This window comes from Pleurodeles waltl, chromosome 3_1 (genome assembly GCF_031143425.1).
Source record: "Pleurodeles waltl isolate 20211129_DDA chromosome 3_1, aPleWal1.hap1.20221129, whole genome shotgun sequence".
NCBI lineage: Eukaryota > Metazoa > Chordata > Amphibia > Caudata > Salamandridae > Pleurodeles > Pleurodeles waltl.
The window spans coordinates 1,998,971,068-1,998,993,862 of record NC_090440.1 but is presented as its reverse complement, the minus strand read 5'-3'; the positions used below and the strand labels follow the sequence as shown (position 1 = coordinate 1,998,993,862).

At 47.4% G+C, this 22,795-nt stretch overlaps 1 protein-coding gene across 1 annotated transcript in view; it reads right to left on the bottom strand.

The window, feature by feature from the left end:
• Positions 1-22,795, bottom strand: part of LOC138283656 (uncharacterized) — a 426,145-nt gene that overhangs the window by 127,158 nt on the left and 276,192 nt on the right. The window contains exon 6 of the mRNA XM_069221591.1: positions 15,369-15,426. Coding sequence (XP_069077692.1) covers positions 15,369-15,426 — 58 coding nt within the window. The remainder of the gene's footprint in view (positions 1-15,368; positions 15,427-22,795) is intronic.

Sequence of the window (22,795 nt, the reverse complement as noted above, 5' to 3'; positions counted from 1 at the left end):
TTTGACAGGCATGCTGTCTCCTGTGTCCACATCATGGGTACACAGGAGTGTCTGACCAGGGGTTAGGGAAAAGAGCTCAGCAAACTGTTGTAGGACTTTCCTACAGTCAGATTGCTGTTGGCCAGAGAGGGTGTCTGAATAGATCACTCCATCTACTGAGCCATCTTTAGGGTCAGTGGAGAGGAGATCAGGGAGAGGTTCACTCTCAGCTTCCTGGTCCTCATCTGTCGCCATCAACAGATTCACATCTGCCCTGTCATGAAAGAGTTTGAGGCGGTTCACATGGATCACCCTTTTGGGGGTCCTGCTAGTGCCTAGGTCTACCAGGTAGGCGACCTGACTCTTTCTCTCTAGCACTGGGTAAGGGCCACTCCATCTGTCCTGAAGTGCCCTGGGAGCCACAGGCTCCAGAACCCAGACTTTCTGCCATGTCTGAAATTCAACCATAGCAGCCTTTTGGTCATACCACATCTTCTGGAGTTGTTGGCTGGCCTCAAGGTTTTTACTTGCCTTTTCCATGTACTCTGCCATCCTGGAATGTAGGCCTAGTACATAGTCCACTATATCTTGTTTAGGCTCATGAAGAGGTCTCTCCCAGCCTTCTTTTACAAGAGCTAGTGGTCCCCTGACAGGATGGCCAAACAGAAGTTCAAAGGGGGAAAACCCTACTCCCTTCTGAGGCACCTCTCTGTAGGTGAAAAGCAGACATGGCAAGAGGACATCCCATCTCCTTTTGAGCTTTTCACGGAGCCCCATGATCATGCCTTTCAATGTCTTGTTAAATCTTTCTACAAGACCATTGGTTTGTGGATGGTATGGTGTGGTGAATTTGTAAGTCAACCCACACTCATTCCACATGTGTTTCAGGTATGCTGACATGAAGTTTGTACCCCTGTCAGACACCACCTCCTTAGGAAAACCCACTCTGGTAAAGATACCAATGAGTGCTTTAGCTACTGCAGGGGCAGTAGTGGACCTAAGGGGAATTGCTTCAGGGTACCTAGTGGCATGATCCACTACCACTAGGATATACTGGTTCCCTGAGGCTGTGGGAGGTTCAAGTGGACCAACTATGACCACACCCACTCTTTCAAAGGGGACCCCCACCACTGGAAGTGGAATGAGGGGGGCCTTTGGGTGTCCACCTGTCTTACCACTGGCTTGACAGGTGGCACAGGAGACACAAAACACCTTTACTTTCTGGGACATGTTGGGCCAATAGAAATGGTTGACTAACCTCTCCCAAGTCTTGGTTTGTCCCAAATGCCCACCAAGTGGAATATCATGAACTAAGGTCAGAATGAACTTCCTAAACTCCTGAGGCACTACCACTCTCCTTGTGGCACCAGGTTTGGGATCTTTTGCCTCAGTGTACAGGAGTCCATCTTCCCAATAGACTCTATGTGTTCCAGTGATTTTTCCTTTGGTCTCTTTAGCAGCCTGCTGCCTAAGGCCTTCAAGAGAGGGACATGTTTCTTGCCCCTTACACAAATGTTCCCTTGTGGGTCTCCCTGGGCCTAAGAGTTCAACCTGATAAGGTTCCAACTCCATGGGCTCAGTTCCCACAGAGGGCAGAACTTCTTCCTGGGAAGAGAGGTTCCCCTTCTTTTGTTGCATTGAAGCTGGTTCCCCAGTCTTGTTTCCTTTCTTCTTGGAGGGTTGGGAGATTATTCCAGGCTCCAACACCACTTTTTTCACCCCGAGCTTTGCACTGTGCCCTTGTCTTGACACACACCAGTTCAGGGATACCCAGCATGGCTGCATGGGTTTTAAGTTCTACCTCAGCCCATGCTGAGGACTCCAGGTCATTTCCAAGCAAACAGTCTACAGGGATATTTGAGGAGAGTACTACCTGTTTCAGGCCATTGACCCCTCCCCATTTTAAAGTTACCATAGCCATGGGATGTACTTTAGTCTGATTGTCAGCGTTGGTGACTGGATAGGTTTGTCCAGTCAGGTATTGTCCTGGGGAAACTAGTTGCTCTGTCACCATGGTGACAGTGGCACCTGTATTCCTCAGGCATTCTACACTAGTCCCATTAATTAAGAGTTGCTGCCTGTATTTTTGCATATTAGGGGGCCAGGCAGCCAGTGTGGCTAAGTCCACCCCACCCTCAGAAACTAATGTAGCTTCAGTGTGAACTCTGATTTTCTCTGGGCACACTGTTGATCCCACCTAGAGATTCGCTATTCCAGTGCTAACTGGAGTAGAGTTTGAAGTGGAACCTTTCTTAGGACAGGCCTTGTCTCCAGTTTGGTGTCCCTGCTGATTACAGGTACAACACCAGGCCTTCTTGGGATCAAAGGTTTTACCCTTGTACCCAAAATTGGATTGTGAAGAGGCTTTGGACCCTCCCTCCTGAGCAGGTTTTTGGGGCCCTGTAGAAGACTCTTTACTTATACCCTTGGATGTCTCAACACTCTTCCCCTGGGGAGTCTTTGTGACTCCTTTCTTTTGGTCACCTCCTGTGGAAGTCTTAGTCACCCTAGTCTTGACCCAATGGCCCGCCTTCTTTCCCAATTCTTGGGGAAAAGTTGGTCCTAGGTCTACCAAATGCTGATGCAGTTTTATCACTGAAACAATTACTTAAAAGGTGTTCTTTCATAAACAGATTGTACAGACCATCATAATCATTTACACCACTGCCATTAATCCAACCATCCAGTGTTTTGACTGAGAAGTCAACAAAATCAACCCAGGTCTGGCTCGAGGATTTTTGAGCCCACCTGAACCTAATCCTGTACTCCTCAGTTGAGAATCCAAAGCCCTCAATCAGGGTAGCCTTCATGAGGTCATAGGATTCTGCATCTTTTCCAGAGAGTATGAGGAGTCTATCCCTACACTTTCCAGTGAACATTTCCCAAAGGAGAGCACCCCAGTGAGATCTGTTTACTTTTCTGGTTGCACAAGCCCTCTCAAAAGCTGTGAACCATTTGGTGATGTCATCACCATCTTCATATTTAGTTACAATCCCTTTGGGGATTTGTAGCATGTCAGGAGAATCTCTGACCCTACTTAAATTGCTGCCACCATTGATGGGACCCAAGCCCATCTTTTGTCATTCCCTTTCTATGGCTAGGATCTGTCTTTCCAAAGCCAATCTTTTGGCCATCCTGGCTAACAGGAGGTCATCTTCATTGAGGATGCCCTCAATGCTTCCAGAGTTGCTGGACTCTCCTGTGAAAGAAGCAGCATCTCTGACTATCACTTGCGGAGTCAGGGTTGGAGAAACCCTGGTATCCCTATCTAGGACTGGAGGTGGGAGTTCCTCCAAATCACTAGTGTCCCCCTCTGTGAGGCCATCATCAGAGGGGTTGTTTTCAGCAAACTCTGCCAAGAGCTCCTGGAGCTGTACTTTGGTAGGGTTTGAACCAGTTTTTATCTTTTTGATTCTGCAGAGAGACCTTAACTCTGACGTCCTAAGATGCAGGTAAGGGGTGAGGTTGAGTTCCATCACTATCTCTTCTGTAGTAGGCATTTTGTTTCTAAAAGTTGGAATACTTTTTAAGAATCTAAAACTATCTCTAGAACTTAATCCAAACTTACAAAAACTTTTAAACTCTAAAAGAAATGCTAACAGGGACTAACACAAGGCCCTATCAGGACTTTTAAAAATTTAGAAAAATAGCTAAAATTTCAAAAATCAGTTTCTAATGACATTTTTTGGGAATTTAGTTGTGTGATCAGGTATTGGCTGAGTAGTCCAGCAAATACAAAGTCCTGTACCCCACCGCTGATCCACCAATGTAGGAAGCTGGCTCTGTATGTACTATTTCAAAGTAAGAAATAGTATGCACAGAGTCCAAGGGTTCCCCTTAGAGGTAAGATAGTGGCAAAAAGAGATAATTCTAATGCTCTATTTTGGGGTAGGTCGGTCGAGCAGTAGGCTTATCAGAGGGTAGTGTTAAGCATTGGTTGTACACACACAGGCAATAAATGAGGAACACACACTCAAAGACAATTCCAGGCCAATAGGTTTTTATATAGAAACATATATTTTCAAGTTTATTTTAAGAACCACAGGTTCAAGATTTACAAACAATACTTTAAATGAAAGGTATTTCACTCAGGTATCTTAGGAACTTTGAATCATCACAATAGCATGTACAGTTTTGGCAAAAATGTCAATAAGCTATTTTAAAATTGGACTCAGTGTAAAATTCAACAGTCCCTGGGGGAGGTAAATATTTGTTAGTTTTTCAGGTAAGTAAAGCACTTACAGGTTTCAAAGTTGGGTCCAAGGTAGCCCACCGTTGGGGGTTCAGGGCAACCTAAAAGTTACCACACCAGCAGCTCAGGGCCGGTCAGGTGCAGAGGTCAAAGTGGTGACTAAAACGCATAGGCTTCAATGGAGAAGGGGGTGCCCCGGTTCCAGTCTGCCAGCAGGTAAGTACCCGCGACTTCGGAGGGCAGACCAGGGGTTTTTTGTAGGGCACCGGGCGGGACACAAGTCAGCACAAAAAGTACACCCTCAGCGGCACAGGGGCGGCCGGGTGTAGAGTGCAAACAGGCGTCGGGTTTGCAATAGGTTTCAATGGGAGACCCAGGGCTCTCTTCAGCGATGCAGGCATGCAAGGGGGGGGGGGGGACTCCTCGGGGTAGCCACCACCTGGGCAAGGGAGAGGGCCACCTGGGGGTCGCTCCTGCACTGGAGGTCGGATCCTTCAGGTCCTGGGGGCTGCGGGTGCAGTGTGTTTCCCAGGCGTCGGGTTCTTTGAAGCAGGCAGTCGCGGTCAGGGGAAGACTCTGGATTCCCTCTGCAGGCGTCGCTGTGGGGGCTCAGGGGGGTCAACTCTGGCTACTCACGGGCTCGCAGTCGCCGGTGAGTCCTCCCTGTAGTGTTGGTTTTCCGCAGGTCGAGCCAGGGGCATCGGGTGCAGAGTGGAAAGTCTCACGCTTCCGGCAGGAAACGTGTGGTCTTTAAAAGTTGCTTCTTTGTTGCAAAGTTTCAGTTTCTTTGGAACAGGGCCACTGTCCTTGGGAGTTCTTGGTCCTTTTAGATGCAGGGTAGTCCTCTGTAGGGGCATAGTGCTCATGCACCTATGCCCTCACCTGTGGTATAGTGCACCCTGCCTTAGGGCTGTAAGGCCTGCTAGAGGGGTGACTTATCTATGCCATAGGCAGTGTGAGGTTGGCATGGCACTCTGAGGGGAGTGCCATGTTGACTTAGTCATTTTCTCCCCACCAGCACACACAAGCTGGTAAGCAGTGTGCATGTGCTGAGTGAGGGGTCCCCAGGGTGGCATAAGACATGCTGCAGCCCTTAGAGACCTTCCCTGGCATCAGGGCCCTTGGTACCAGGGGTACCAGTTACAAGGGACTTACCTGGATGCCAGGGTGTGCCAATTGTGGAGACAAAGGTACAGTTTTAGGGAAAGAACACTGGTGCTGGGGCCTTGTTAGCAGGCCTCAGCGCACTTTCAAATCATAACTTGGCATCAGTAAAGGCAAAAAGTCAGGGGATAACCATGCCAAGGAGGCATTTCCTTACACCCCCATAATGTTTCTACATGTCAGTGACCTGTGAAGTGATAATGGAAAGCTGCCCAACCTGTAAAAAGAACCAGGAAACAAACCTTCTCATCATAGTTCCCCAAGACCAGGAATTACATCCCTCTGTACAGGAGGGTTGCAATATTGCTCCCAAAGTATTGAAAAAAATCAAAAGACAGATTTTGAAGGAAGCAACCTTCAACAACAACCGCAAAGACCTTTGAGCTCTTTCGGCCAGTAAGCCCTTCAAGTAATAAACTCTTTCTCCTCTTCCCACTGCAAAGGATTCTGAATCCTCCCAACGTTTCCCGCTCCACTGCCACAATGGGTCTGCTTGCTTGCTACTCTGTGCTACTTGCCTTTACTCTCTAACATATACATACATATTTGCATAGAAAGATTTCATTACCTCATCACTTACTCATTCCCGTTCTTGTGTAATGAGGTGTGTTCACCCCCTGGAGACAGGCACTCCACAGTCAGCCTAAAAGGAACAAATATAAACTCCACTCTTCAAGTGTGCTTTAAAGGACAGCCTCTATTCAGAAACCTCTTATTTTATCTATCTCCTTTAGGAGAAAGTCACCCTGTGTTTCCTGTCTCTGAATGGGAATTCCTGCTTACCTCGTGGGTCCTTTTGGTGTGTTTTCTCCTTGCAGTTGATTGTTGTTCTGGCTTTTGCTTATTTTGTGGGGCCATCTAGGCCTGTGGTCTAGTTTATACTGGCTTTGTGTGCACCTACACCCCCTACAGTTTGGGGATGGGTGGTGCTGAATCGTATGTTTGACTTGTCCTTCCTAGAGTTGTGGCTGCTTTTCAGGATGTTGATGTCAGCACTTGATGAATGTGGATTCCACATTCCCCCCTCCAGGACAGGGGGCTGGGCACAAATCTTCCCCTTTGTATGCTCCAGGCTAGGCTTGAAACCTCAATACACTCGTTTGCTGTGTTGCATTGGAGCCCCTATCAATTGAAGACAGACAAGTGCCCCCCTCAATTTACTCTTCCTGAGGTGGGGGTTGAGTTGGGATTCTCACTCTTCTCTCTGCTGGGCTTGTTGGATGTTCCCATTTCCCATCATCTGTTGATGAGTATTGTATGTCCCAACCTCCTTGGTGTCTGTGTGGTGCTCTTACGATATTTATACTGTTCTTCACTTCTTTCTGATTGGCATTGGGCAAGGTTTGTGTCCGTTCTGCTTGATGATGCTGTTGGCCTCTGGAAAGTTATCTATTCATGCTGTGGATTGCACGGGCAGGGCCTGGATCCTTCCCAATGTGATCTCTGCTGGCCTGAGCTGGGAGATTTCTATCCCTGTATGCAACACTGGGGCACCTAGACTCATGAAGAGATAAATGTCCTTCCTCTGACCTAGGGTGTTGGCCGGTATTTGGTTGCCACCTGTGCTCCCTGCTGACACTGCTCCATGGTTATTTGTATTTCTGTCTCTCTAATGGTTTTGTTGTACTGATTCTTCTGTTTGTCTTCTCCTTCACTGACTCCAAAAGTGACTTGGGCTTGAGAATGCCTGCTTAGTGCGGGGTGCTGGAGCATCCTTCAGTAATGGACAGGTGAATGCACCCCCAATTTTGTTGCTGAAGTGTGAGCTGGTCTTGTGCTTCCATTTATTCCCCCTGCTGGACTTGGAGCATATCCGATGTGCGTCCTGCACACCTTAGTCATGTCTGCCTCTATGCTGCTGCCTGTTTGCTGGGCTTGTTGTGGGTCTGTGTTGTGCTGGTTCTGATGTTCCTTGCCTGCCTGTTGATTGGGTTAACACTCCTTATCCAGGGGTGACCGTGGCTTGACCTTCCCCCACTCCATCTCTGGGCTTGAACCTTACCCCTTGGGGGAACAAAGAACTGTCCACCACGCAACACACTTCTCAAGCACTCACTCACTCCAATGAACAATCTTAATAAATGAATATATAGAAAATTATTTAATAAATAATCCCATATAAAATACAAAAATAAAACAACTATTCTAAAACCTTGTCGGCCCAGCAGCAAACCACTAGAAGAAAACTAATTTAAGACAAATAATATGGGAAACAAAACACAAGACATCCTCCCTAACCTATCATCTTATGCTGTCCCAAGTTTGGTATATACTGGCTAATTGATTTGTGCACCTAGTCTCTAATCTATTTTAGGCCCGTCCCAATGGGTCCAGCAATTCAGCTTGTGTCAACGCGTTTCGGTAGTCTTTCAAAGTCCTTCCACCACCTTCTTCAGGACAACTGAATATCCCCCCAACACATTCCTTTCATTTCTGCATCCGATATAAGTCATACAAGCACAAACTCACTAATCATCACCAAATTCATATCCTGATCCAGAGAGTGTCTTTTGCTTCTCTATAGTCCAAGGACAGGTCACTTCATTTACTCCATTAACTCTTCAAATTCATTTAAATATTTAAGAAGTTCAAATTGGCTCTCAATCTCTGACCTTTATGGTGGAACAGCATTCTCGTCCTCCCTTTGGCAATAAGTCAACCATCATGTGCCCGGATTCGGTATTCAAGGGTTCAGGTAACTCCACTTCATTTTTATTGTTCGGAAGGTTTGTCATGGGGCTTGAATGTCACCCCAGTGATGTAACTGGGGTGTGGTAATTTGTAATAAGTGATACTGTTGGTAGGATTTGATCCCACGTGGTACCTTGTTAATAAATATCGGGTTGGGCCGACGGAGAGTCAGGTGAGACTCTGGCGCCCATGCTAGCAAATGCATGCCGGTCTGTATTTATTTCATGCCCACACTGTCGAGGTCTGCTGGGCCTAGTGCAAAACCCTGTGCGCTGCGACACAACTTTAGCGACAAGGGTTCACTATTCCCTCAAACCAGCATGCTCCTCTATCTGTCCACTGAGTATGCAGTGGCTGGGTACCCCCTCCTGGAGGGCGCGGTGCTCGTGTTGCGCCTCTCCAAGCATCGGCAACCTGAGCTGCGTGTTGCCACTTACATCAGGAAGACAAGGCCTCTCACACCCTCCAGTTGCTAGCATCAACATCGCCTGCTGATCAACCACGTGGGCAAGGACCACACAGAATGGAAAGCGTGGCATGCACTGATCTGCTGCCAGAGGCTTTGAGGGTTAGTGCGCTTGATGCAGTGGCACAAGGCCCCCTGCAGCCACAGTCTGGTCACCACCCAGAATTAATACTTGTTTGCACATGGCTGAGCCCTTCAGCATTCAGCATACTGCCAGCCCCAAGCACAGCCACAGGGCAGGATACAGCACACAGGTGAAGAAGCACAACTCATACATGCCACACCTGTACCTGCTTGTGAAACTACCTTCACAGCCACAATTGCTGAATAATGAACTCATGCATGTTAAAAAAAAAGGGGGGAGAGAATAACCTGGAGGTTTGTGCAGCTCGGGCATAACCAAAGCACCCATTATCAAACAGCCATGCTTACCATCTGCTTATATAGCTGACAATTGAGCCACAGTAATCCAGACAGGCAGCCCGCCCAGCCTCACCCGACCCACCAGCAGTCTTCATAAGAAGTATCACCAGCATGACAAATATACCACCCATCAAACCTTTTGTGGTGGAAGGTGCCCCATGGAAGGTGCACCATCAGCGCAAGCCCCCAGGTGTTGTGACTGGGTTGAAAGGGTGGAGCTGTACGTCGAACCATCGCAAGTAGAAGATGAGAGAAAAAGGGCCATGATCTTACACCTAGGGGGCAAAACTATCGACAGAATCTGCAAAATTATTACCGGAGCCGCCCATCAACACATGCAACACTCATAGCAGCACTGAATGCATACTTCAAACAAGGGCCAATCAAGATTGCAAAATATTTGCATTTTGACAAGCAAGACAGCATGCTGAAGAATCAATAGACTCTTTTTAAACTCAGCTTAAAGAACTGGTGAGCACATGTGGGTTTGCCGCTGAGAGAGAAGAAATTCAAGGGTAAATAATACAGGGTTCGGCCTCTGCAGAAATCAGAGAGTGCATCCTGCAGGAGTCAGGGAAATCACTGACAGACATTCTGATACTAAGGCAAACCAAGGAACTGTCCAAAGCTTGCAAGTCCCACATGGAAGCAGCCCAGCAGAGGACTGTGAAGATGAAATCTGTCAACGTGGTTACACCGATACCAGGACCAAACAAAGCCAAGAAGAATACATTGCTAACTAAAATGTGCAGATACTATGGTAGTCCCGCAGATTACCTAGCAGACTGCTTCACAAAAGGTCGCAAATGCGCATGGTGCAGAAAACTCAATAAGTTTGCAAAAGTATGTAAATCTAGGAGAGGGCGCTCCTCACGCCCCTCAGTGAACATTATCACAGAAACTCAATGACATGGACAATGCAGTGGAATATGTAGCACTTTCCATATTCACAATAGGGGATGCCACAACACCACCTTCCCTAGTGCCAGATACACGTGGGGGCACACCCCATAATGGCCACTGTGGACACTGGAGTATCAGTAAACCTGATGTGAGCAGAAACACTCCTGCCTGCAACACCACTCCAAAAAATGTCCATCAGAGTGTTCGTATATGGACAAGTCAAATCTCTGTCAATGTGAGGAAACTTCACAAAAACAATTGCTCAAGGGGCACAAGTCATTGAATCCCTGATATATGTCACGGTGGAAGCTACTCGGATGCCGCACAGCGGAAGCACTTGGCATTGTCACCTCTGCATTCAGAGTCAACCAACAATGAGTAGCTATCCTCTTCGTAGAATTTCAGGAGGTGTTTCAAGGCACAGGATGCCTAAAAGTAAAAGAAATCAAGTTGCAAACTGACCTGTCTGTACAACCAGTAGCCCTCCAACACCAGAGAATCGCCTTCCACCTCAGGCCATAGGTGAAGAAAGAACTAGACAAACTCTAGGCAGAAGGCATAATTGATAGGTGTCGGGATCCACACTGTGGTTATCCCTCATTGTGTTGACCCGAAAGCCGAAACAACCAGACAAAGTCCACATATGTGTGGATAAGAGAATACCGAACGTAGCCATAAAAAGGGAATGTCACCTTATGCCCACCAGTGATGATCAGATTCGAGAACTAAGCGACGCCCAGCGGTTCTCGAAAGTTGATCTTAGATACGGCTACCAGCAGTTGGCACTAGCAGAGGAGTCCAGGTACATAACAACATTCTCCACTCATGTCAGTGGTACAAGGCTAAATCTTGGAATCTCAAGCGCCACATAAGTGTTTCGAAACACCATTCGGGAACTTCTAGTAGGCCCCCAAGGAGTTGTAAATGTTAGCAACAACATCCAGGAATATGCAAAGACAGTTCAAGAGCACAACACCAGACTACCCCAAGTGCTGCAACGATTATGTGACTCAGGGCTCACCATTCAGAGCAACAAATGGGAGTTCCTAAAGAGGCAGCTGAGTTTCTCTGGATACATTTTCTCACATGAAGACGTAGCACCGGACCCTGGGAAGATATGTGCCATCAAAGAGCCCCCCCGCCATCCACAGAGTTCGAAGTACAGAGCTTCTTGGGGATGGTCAATTACTGCGGCAGATTTATCAGACGCCTCACTAAACACCTCAGAACATTGACTCAACCACTCTAAGACCTCACAAAGTCAGCAACACCATGGAACTGGGGCCTGGAACAAGAAGCAGCACTTCAAGCCACCAAAGATGCCATGCCCGCCAATACCACTCTGGTGTATTTTGACCCTGCAAAAGAGACCTCCATATCCGTGGAAGGTCTCTGAGGCCTCAGGCCATGTTGATGCAGCAGACTGAGGAAGAAGAATGAACCCCAGTGGCTTTTCTGAGCTGATCCTTCACGACAACAGGGGAGCAGTACTCCCAGATAGAAAACAAAGCAGTAGCAATACACTGGGGCGTGCCCGCATTTTCATTTGCATGTTTCTGGTAGACCATTTGTAGTCACTACTGGCTACACACCACTCATTCCCCTGTTCCAAGGGACTGCTTCCAAGCTGCCACCATGAATAGAAAATGGATGCTACAACTTCAGGACTAGAATTGCCAAGTAGAATACCAACGGGATCTGCTAATCCAACTGACTATTTGTCCTGGCATTCCCGAGTTGCAACACCGGGCGAAGAAGAAGAAGAAGCAAAAGAAACTGAGGACTACATAAAATATGTGGCAGACTGATCACTCTCTCTTCTCATTTCAGTAGACACCATCTGTCAAGTCACTGCCCGAGATGAATGTCTGCAGAAAGCTTTGGAAGCTGCCAAAAGTGGTCAGTGGTATCAATTCAAAGCGAACTGTGAACAACTCACAGTGGAAGCCCAACGCGTCCTTGGAAGCCTCCACAATGTACACCACAAGCGAGCCGCAGACCTGGATGGGTACTTACAGCGGGGTCATCATTTGGTTATTCCCACCTCGTTCCAAGATCAGGTGGTTCAACTTGCCCATGTCGGGCATCAAGGAATTGCGAAGACTAAAAATTGACTTAGAACCAAAGTGTGGGTCCCCTTGCTGGACAAAACATTGAGATGCTGGTCCGGTCCTGTCCCATCTGTGGTGCCAAGAGACTGGTGGGTCTAACCACCTCCCCCCTAATCCCCAGTGATCACAGAAAAAAGGATATGTGAGAGTCTCGATTTTGGGGGTCTCCCAGACGGGCAATACTTTATATTGATTATTGATGGCTACTCTAAGTATCCTGAGGTAGAAATCATACCCAATGAAGGGGCGAATGATGTACTGCCCAAGCTAGAGAAGACCCTTGCAATACACAGCTTACTCAAATAACTCAGAACCAACACTGGACCTCCCCTTCAAGGGATTGTTGGTCACTCTCTGGTTTACCGTGGTGGTTTTGCCCGAGGCTGTCTCCTCCCTCCGCTAGTTGGTGCTTGGCTATGCCTTCTTGCTTGGGAATTGGTCTACCACACTATATTTTAGGTTTGGAATTTTTTAGAATGGTCTGTCTCACTCTTCCTCATTCCTATGATGGTGTTTGCAGTTTTACTTTCCAAAAGAAAGAGAGAGAGGGCCCTCCTGTCTCTATCACCCCAAGGGGACAGGGCACCGTAACACAGTGAAAAAGCAAAACTCCCCAAGGGGAAAAAAACAATCACCACACAATCTCAAATATTCAATCACTCAAATGATCAATATTTACCAGAATTTGGACAGTGTACCTACAGTAGACCATAGTAGATGGCTTATTTTGTCTTCCCCATGTTGGATTTTTTCTTTTATATGTGATTTGTTATTAAAAAACAACATTTGTATTGGGACTGTTGTTATATTGTTTTTTTTTAATTGTCTGGGATTGCATTATTAAATTATTATTATTAGATTCCTTTATTCGAGATTGATCATGTGAGTGATTGAATATTTGAGATTGCGTGGTGATTGTTTTTTTCCCCTTGTGGAGTTTTGCGTTTGCAGTTTTACCCCAGGCTGACACCTCTTACTTTTTTGTGTGGATTCATTATATTCCTTGGTCTCCTAAGAATGTGTTCCTCTTGTCCTTCTTGGATCTGGAGCCTGTGGTTGCTGGCTCTATATTCCACTGTGCCACTTCCTGTCCCTCCGCACATGTTTTGTACTGTTTTTTCAGTGTTAAGGGAGTTGGAGCTCTGTGACCTTGCTGGTTTGTCTTTGGTTGGAGCTGCAGTTTTTGTAGTGGATATTGGCTCATCCTGCTTATTTGGTATGCAGTTTGTTTGCGGGCATTACACTTTACTTCTTGTTGGGACATGACCTTATCTAGGGTGGGGGTGCTTTTGTCCTATTGGAGTGGTTCCCTTGCTCCCTGATGGTCTTGTTGGCCCTGTGTTCTCCTTGACAGGTTTTTAAATCTCAGGTATTCCTTACCCTCATGGCCATGCTTGGGGTGCTGCAGCCTACGTGTGTGACCCTAATGGTCTTACACAGCATTGTCTGGTTCTCATTTGTAGGGTCTGTGCCTTCTCTCTCTCCTTGCCTCCTCCGAATGGGTGTCCAGATTCTTAGGTTGGATCCTTATATCCTTTGTTTATTGGGTGCTTGCTTCCCTTGTGCATTGTGCCACTGCCTGCGGGCGTCCAGGCTGGTACTAGCGCCCTGCTGTCCTCCCACCATCTACCATTGCTGTGTGCCTATGGGTGTGATGGATGATGTGGGTATCATGCCTGGGCCTTTTTCTACTTGTTCTTTCAACACCCCAGTATCTGGTATGTTTTTTTTTTAATGGGGTACACAGCTCTGGCTTGCCCTTCGCGTGCAGCTTATTCCCTCTGTTGGCTGTCCCCTGCTTCTTCAGTTTCATCAGGTTGTGGTGTTTGTGCTTTCTTTGTCCTGTAATTCCCGGATTGTGGTGTTTGCTTGGTCTTCCACTTCTGCTCCACTACTCTCATTCTGAAAGGTACTTTTTTTGGCCTCTAGTGGCTCCTTTAGGGTTTGTGGTCCTAGCTGCTGTTGGTCCTTTGAGATTGGGGCACGAAGTGCTTCTTCTGTTGCTACTGTTTGTTGGATCTGCTGGCTTTGGATACCGGTTGTTCCTACACCTGCTCATTGTTGAGAAAGGAACGTGACCTTCCCTAGGCCTGGTTTGCCCACTATTGCTTGCCTTCTTGCTCAGGCCTTGAGTTTCATTTCCCACTAATTTTTTGGTCGGGGTCTGATTAAGCATTTTGCTTGGTGCTGTATATGCTTTTGACTGTTTGGTTCACTGCATCAGATGCTCCAGTGTTTCTCGACCCACTTGCCTTGTATTCTGAAGGTCCTGTGCTTGCCTGGCTTCCAATCTTGGTTAATCGAATGCATGCATTTGATCTTCTGCGCTTATAGTATTCTTTGGCATATGTGGGTATATTTGAGCTGCAGTCTTCTTGAGAGTATTTTTAACCCTGCCTTGCCGGCTCCTTTAGGCTGGGTATTTTTCTCCTCTGTATTTGCACACTGATCTACTGCCTTGTTGGTGACTATTGGCACTGCCTCTGACATCCCCTTTGGTTTGGCTTTGGTGACTTGTTCTGACTGATGTACTCTTGTGTCCTGGTTCTGGCACTGTACCTCTTTATGGCCCTTCCTCTGTGACTACAAGGGTGCTTGGGACTGTTACGGATATGGGTCTTCTCATTTGGCATTACTGTCCCTGCCCCTCCTCCTCTCGGTGTTGGGATTGGCAACATTCTATTTCTCGTTTTTGCTCAAGCTGGGATATACCTGCTTTGCTGGAGGGTCTTTGTGCTGGTCTTGTGGGCCAGGCTGGCTCTTTCCCTGCATTTCTGGCTGTGGGTTAATGCTACTACCTATAGTATCCTTTCCTGTCTTGTTGCCTCTTGTGGTTCGCTATTTTATGTGTTCGCTGATTCTGGGTCCCTGCTCCTATGCCTTTTTAGTGCTTTCTGGTTAGTTTTGGTACAAGCGCATGGGGATTTGATTTTCTGCTCCTTTCTCCTTTAGTGTCTCAACTTCGATCTTTCTAGGTGGCTGCCTTACTGGGCAATATATGGTGGTCCTGCCTGCTTTGGTATTTCCTAATGACAAAAGGACCTGGGTGAGCAAATGATGAGGAGGTAATGCTTTAATTAACGCTAATCCAATTACTGTGATTTTGGTGCCTCGTCCCAATCTTTACGTCCACCCACCCTCCCTCTTCTGTGCCTTGACTTTGATCACAGTCTTCAGGGCTGCTTTAATAGTCGACTAAGGAGGTTTCTTGGTACAGGTGGTCATTGGTAGGTACACCTGGAGAGGGAGGAGTTTACGTTTTTCTTTTTTTTAGGTAGACAGCTGGGTGCTTGTCTTCAGGATGTGGCCCTACTTCATGACATCAGGACTGGGGCAAACAAGTAATTCAGAAAAAACAGAATTAATCATTAGACGAAGCACCACAGCACTCAAGTTAGGATAGTTAACAAAGCAAGAACCCTTATTCCGGTATACTTACTGGCGTGGGGCTGCCTTGGAATAGTGGTGCACTGTAGATGCCATTCTTCACATACCGCCTGTAATGAAAAAAGTGACATAGGGCAAATTGGTACCTTATAAAAACAGTGTATCCATTTAAACCGTGTGTGGAGTATATACCGGCGCCTGTTCAAGAACTACCCCTCCAAGTAATGCAAGGACTGGCTTCTGATTCACCTGAAACAACTATAACAATAAATAAATGCACGAACCCAACATCCTACAAAAGTATTTTTATTCATAATTACATACACTGCAGTCATATAGTATTTTATCAATGGTCAAATAGCATTTGTTCCTCATTTCACAGCACAGCACACTATTTAGGTGTACCTCTTTGCTGAAGGTGCTTTTCAGTCCCATTATTTTCTGTGCTGGAGTTGCACATTTTACTCACCTTCTATGGGAGTTGTGTTTACAAGGAAAAGGACAACTAGATTATTAAAAAGTTCCATCATCTGAACAGCTCAGGATCATGCATCTATAAGAGTGACTTCCTGTAGGATGTTGTACCACCAGAATGCTAGAAAAGGGCCTGTGGCAGACCTTTGGAAGCCTGTCCAATTATAAAGATGGTAGTTCCTGTAGGAAGCATATTCAAAGTTCCGATCTAAAAATAGATGTCATGTACAGGAGAAACCCGTATACCCAGATGAGACCGGGGTGATATATGCGGCACGAGCACTACATGTTCACTATATAATTACTGCGCATTGTCAAAGTAACATTGTTGCTGCTTCTAAGCTCTTCTTGTTCATCTTTAAAAATCTAACAGCACAAATCAATCATTGGTGCTGTTTGTTTTTTCTATATAATTAATTGAGGTTGGTGTTCAAAAGGAAGGCAGCACAAGGAAAACTTTCCTCACTCAAGGAAGGGACCTACAGAATCACATATCAAAACAAGAACTCTTCGAAAGAGTCACTTTTGTACACTACACTTAAATTAATTTTCATATAAATGACAGGATACTGGCAGTATTAACATCTTTTTTCAAAGAACTAATAAAGAAGAGGTAAGGTCCCACTTAGATAGACAGGATTTTGAAACATCAAAGTACCAATAGTTCGCTGATTTTGCAAGAATGAGGTTACACTGAGAATTGTAATTGCTCCACTTCGGGTTTTATTGCAGAGAACAAATAACTCTCAATTAGGGTGCAGCAAAGGGGGATCCCACATAGATGAAGAAACTCAGCCAACACGTGTTTCGCCCTTCCAGCAGTTACGCCAGGGCTTTCTCAAGGCTGAAAGAAAAGGAAACAGACAACGACTGAAAAAGCCGACTGGATGAATAATTAAACTAATTTGTGATAAAGGGAAAGAAAAATAGAGCCAAAAAGTGAAAACCCAGAATCCATGGGAAAAAAAGTTCAACACTGCAGTCTGGTGCACATGCAGCTTATTTACAAGTGATTGGAAAACCAGAAGAGACAAGAAAGAAGAAAAATTAAGGAATGATGGGCATAAAGAATTGTGGTTACAATTGTTATTACATGTGCCCATACAAGTTAAAAGGTGTGAGATATATTAAGGAAGATGAAGGAGTACGGGAGAGGGCATGCAAAGATTGTCTAAAAAGTATAAGCGAAAATGTGCGACAAATAATTGTCAATGGAGTCAAGGATTGAATAGTGTCCCAAAGGTTAGGAAGAAAAAAGAAGAATATAAATAATTAATTTATATGTAAATATGAGGTTGAAGGTGATCTAGAAGCCCTATTAGTGGTGCCGGTCCTAAAAATATTAATAAGAGTGGGAAAGTGGGAATAAAAGAGTGCTGAAATTGTCTTCCGTTGTCAGGGATAGCTTTGAAACACTACATATGGTTCCAAACCTACCATGATATGTAAATCAAGTTCGGCTTGCACAGACAATCAACTGTATAAGAATCAATTCATATGGTAAATCTGCAGAATAGAAATGTACATTACATTGTGACATCTAAAGAACATTAGCCAACCCATGAATACAATAATCTATGTGTATCTATATATCTATATTCGAGAAAAAGAACGGAAATACAAGTAGTCACTATTATGTGAGGGTACTCAAAAAAACCATAACGAGTATGCCCCTCAATTGCAAATAACAAGACAGTTTGGGAAGGCTAATTATTAATCCTATAGGAGCATGTCAAGAGTAAAAAAAAGTATACCTGTAGGGAAAGTATAACAAAGATGTGGGCGTAATTAACAAGGGAGCGGGATTAAATATGTTAGAAAAGGTAACCTGACTAGGGGTTACCTTGGATAGGTCTGATAGCGTCTGAAATTAACATGGCGTAAGGGTTGCTAAGGCAAAACCCCCTGTCTCACCTGCTTGTAGTTGTTGCACGCATAGAGTGCATGCATTCACATCCGTCGCCGTATATGTTAGGAACGAAGGTGGGCGCGCCAGCAAAAACACTGCTTTTTATTCATGCGCGGTGGGATGTGTGTCCTACCTCAATATTGTAGAGGTAGAGACAGGACTAAGAGTGCCTGACTTCGTAATGAGTCTTAAACATGGATAAGTGGCGCCATATTGGATTTTAGAGGAAAAACAGCGCCATCTTTTAACAATGTCATTCTCGTCCAGAATAAAGGCCGAGGTGAAAGAATAAGCAGGAAAGAGTCTTTAAAGTAAAATAATGGAACTATTATGAAAAAACACCAATCTAATACAATAAAGAACAGTGTTTTTAGAAACAGGTGTAGTTAGAAAACTTTGCATTGTACCATATTGCAAAAAGGTCAGGAAAGTGACGGCCCTTGTCAAGGGAAGACACCGATTGAGAGTGCGCTTTTTAGGGAGTAAAAAAGAAAAAGTTATGTAACCAAAAACAAATGCCTTAAAAGGAGTGAGGTATGAGCAGGAAGATATAAAAAGGAACATAGAGAAAACTAATTAGAGAAAAAGTGAGAAAATGGAAAATTAGAAGATAAAGGGAAACAATAAAAGACAGGCAACAAGGATTGTTTAAGACATATGGGAAACGAGCTCATACTGGTAATGGAACATAGATAGTGCTTTACATTAGCCAATAATGCCATTCATGATCTTTGTCGAGTCCATTGTTAACAGTGTCTTATTTAATTATCAATCGGCTTTCGTCCTGGCGAAGTCGTACTGCAGTATTACCACCTCTTATCACCTCACGCTCTCAAAAAACGGCATTCTATACAGGAAGTGGACAGCGTTGACCCTTTCCCTAGTTGGAGAACTCTTTGTTATCTTTTTTCAAAGGACTCCTGCTGATTTGGCATCCTATTGTAAGCAACATGGAGGTTCCCTGTAAAGATGACTGCAAGATCGTAAATTGGAGAAGCTCTTTTTTCACAATAAGATGCCTTCCAGTTTTTCTCAGTTCTCATGAACAGTCCTTTTCCACATCTCAAACGAATATGTTCTATCCCTACATTCCACACTACCCTTTGTCATTACATTGCTAATATTTTATCATGCTACATCTCTCCCTCCTTACATGGTGAGATAAAATAACTTTAAAGGGGGCGCGGCCAAGATGGCGGCGTGAGTGGACGCGTCTTTGCGAGCTCCGCCGCCCGGGCCCTTTCAGCAGCACTGCGACCCCTGATCTTTGCGACTCCGGGCCCCACTGAACAGAGGGGGGCGGCAAGACAGTCCGGTCGCCCCGAGGAGAGATCGGGTGAGCGCCTGCAGGCGCGTGGGGTCCTCAACGTCGGGCCCTTCCGGCCCTGGGCTGCGCTCGCTGTCAGCGGGCGCGGAGCGCGGTGGTGCCAGCCGCGTGGAGCGGCCCAGCGGTTGGCGGCGAACTAAGAGGCCCAGTGGGGTCCGTGGAGGTGCCGATTGAGTGACTGCCGGCGGCAGTGGCAGGCGGAGGAAATCTGGGCCTGGAGGCCGTGACCCGGGACGTGCCCTGTGAGTTTTGGCCTCCAGAGGCTGAGGCAGCCATTTTGGTGCCGGGAGCCAGTGGAGGGACCCTGGTGAGAGGCAGGGGCGGTGGTGAGGTGGAGCCGGTCCGCCCCTGGGTCCCCCTATAGAGGGGCCCCACGTGGTACAGAGGCTCAGGGGCCCCTGGTCGGCAGAGCAGTCGGCCCACGGTGGATCTGCTTGGGACGGGCCCGGGCTGTGTGGCGGGGCTGGCCCCAGGAAGAGCCAGATTGCAGTAAGGGCCCGCAGCTGTGGTCCGAGTGTAAGGGAGCAAGGAGGCACCGATTTCACGGTCCTGGGTGGCGGCGGCTAGCTCAAAGAGGCCACCGGTGAGTGGGACGCGCTCACGAGACGAGAGCAGCCTACGGAGAGGTGGACAAGGACTGGAACCGGGTCTAACGCTAAGCTAGTGCAGGAGTGGACTTCTGATGGCATCCTCTAAACCCAAACGGGACCAGTCCGTGAGGGAAATGCTGACCAGATCTCACCCAGCGCAGGGTAGGCCGGCTGAGGGGACTGCTTTGACGAGGGGTCCTGAAGACCGTGGGGAGGTGGAAGATGATTGCGGGGCCCCAGTCACGAAGAGTTTTCTCACCTCCTTGTTTGATTCGCTTAGGAGGGACTTGCAAGAACTTCGGAGGGCCATTTCCCAAGAGATGAAGGAGCTACGTGCGGATGTCACGTCACTGGGAGAACGAGTGGCAAATGTTAAGGACGGCGAGATCTCTTGGGGGGAAGAGGTGGAATAAATGCAGCAGGAGCTCATATGTCTTTGTGAGCAACAGGACCTCCTACAGATTGCGGTATGCATCAGGGGAGCCCCGACTGGGGCGGAGAAGGAAGACATTGGAGAGTTCATCACCGCGCTGTTCCGCTCCATTCTGGGCCCAGATGATATTCGAGAGATCGATCTGGATCGGGTTCATCGAGCAGGCCGATCCAGGGGGACCGGTGATCGCCTACCTGACATTCTAGCGTGTGTCCATAACTATGGAATTAAAGAAAGCATCCTGCAGAGAACCCGAAACCTCTCTCAGGTACGGTTCCGTGGGCATGCGCTTCAGCTGTTTCAGGACCTCTCGCTGAGGACTTTGCAGAGGCGACAGGAATTTAAACCCATCACTGAGCACTTACGGGCAAATTCCACGTCTTACTCCTGGGGTCACCCCTTCCGCCTTATGTTCCGCTGGGAGGACCAGCTGCGCCAGGTGAAGTCGGTGCCAGAGGCGCGCAGGATCCTGCGCTTGGAGGAGACGGAACGTTATGTCGGCCCGCGCGCAGAGGATGCTGCCGGGGACCACCCGCGCTGGAGACGGAAGGAGAGGAAGAGGAAACAGCAGCGACCTTCCACGACGGAGCAAGCACTGGAAAGGCAATCTGTACTGAGCAGTTTGGCTGCTGGAACCAATGCCTAAGTAGTGGGCGCCCGGGTGCTGCTACAATGATCTGGGGTCGCTTCAGTTTAGGCTTTGAGACCACTGGAGAGGGGCTTGGGTGGTGGAGTCGCTAGATTCTAAGTGCCAAACTCGTGAGGTTCTGCTGCCCCTGTCAGTACTTCGGCCTCTTTGGAGATGTGTGTAAGAGGACTTGTATGTTGTAAGCACCTGTTGTGCGCTATGGTTTTGTGTTGGTGTGCTTCCCCCGGAATTTTCATGTGCTTTACTATTGCTCGCTGTGACTATGTGTGGGACCCGCCCCAGTGCCGTATCTGGCTCCTGCCCCTGAGTAGGGGTCCCCGCCCACAGAGCGCAACCTGTTTAGCGCCACATGTCCCTTAAGTGTCTAAGCTTGAATGTCCGGGGGCTCAATAGTCCAACTAAGAGGCTGGCGATCTTATCTGGCCTTGAGAGGTCTGGGAGCCATGTCTGCCTTTTGCAGGAGACGCACTTATTGTCAAAGGATACATATCAAATGCGTTCCAAGTGGTTTCCCAGGCAGTTTTGGTCCTCAGCTCCTACAAAGCATGCTGGGGTGGCGATACTTCTGTCGAGTGCCTTCCCTTAGGAGATAGTAGCCAGGATACATGAGGTAAAGGGTAGGTTCCTGGCCATTAGGGTGCGGGTTGGGGCCTTTTTCTTTACTATCGCCACATTGTATGCTCCTAACGTGCAGCAAGAAGTCTTCATGAGGCAGGCCATCTCCCCAATGCTCACTACACCGGACAGGGCTATACTGGTGGGGGGGGGGACTTCAACCTGGTCATGGACAATGAGTTGGATAGGTCTGGGCATCGATTTGGGCAGACCGGGGCACTGACTATAGCGGGGCGACAGTGGTTAGCTGACTATGGCTTGGAGGACGTCTGGAGGAAGGCTCATCCAACGCTCAGGGATTATACATTTTATTCCGCTTACTCCAAGACGTATACACGTACAGATTTTTTCTTGGCCTCCTCAGAGTTCACCTCCTGGATTAGTGAGACCACAATTGAGCCTCGGGCCCTGACGGACCATGCACCTATTACACTGATAGCCTGTCTTGACGTGGGACGAGTGGGGACCCCGAGTTGGCGATTTATGGATACCATACTGCAGAGTCGGGTGGCGGAGGAGACGTTGCGGCGCGCGATTGCGGACTACCTTAGTCTCAATGATGATGGGATAACCAGTTTGGAGACTCTGTGGGAGGCACTGAAAGCAGTAGTCCGCAGAGAGGTGGTGTCGCTGTCGGCTAAAGACAATAACGTGAGGAGAGAGCAGAGGGCGGTGTTAGAGCAAAAAGTGGCGGCACTAGAACGCTCCCATAAGTATACCGGCGCACCTAGAGTGTGGAGGGAGCTGGAGAAGGCGTGACAGCAGTTGAAGCGGTTGGACTGGGACAGGGCAGAGTATGCGATAGTTCGGCTTAAACATAAATATTACACCAGGAGCAATAGATGTGGGAAACTTCTTGTGCACCGGTTGAGGGCGCAGCGCTCAGCTATTGGGATAAAGATGATACGCTCCCCTTCTAAAGGTGAGGTGAGAATGGATGATCAAATGGCTGAGGTGTTTGCTGAGTATTATAGGGAGCTGTACACTGCGGATGCAGGGTATGATGTGGACCCTGCCACCTTTCTCGCGGATAGTAATATTACTCCGCTCTGTGAGCGCGATGCGTCCTCCTTAGATCAGCCCATTAAGGTGGAGGAGGTTATCTCAGCGATATCAAGTCTAAAGGTTGGGAAATCCCCCGGCCCGGACAGCTTCACAGCACTTTTTTATAAAGCATTTTGCCCTGAGCTGGCTCCGCTTCTGCCTGCGGCACTTTAATTCCTTCTGGGTGTCCGGGGTCCTCACGCTTAGCATGCTGGAGGCCACCATCGTGGTCATTCACAAGCCTGGGAAGGACCCAGAAGAATGTGCTTCTTATCAGCCCATTTCGATCTTGAGTCTAGACGCCAAGTTGTTTACTGGCATATTGGCTCACCGCCTTAAACCTTACATGCCTGGTCTTATAGACTCGGATCAGGCGGGCTTTATACCTCATCGACAGTGCGGGACAATACGAAACAACTTCTGCATTTAATTGATAAA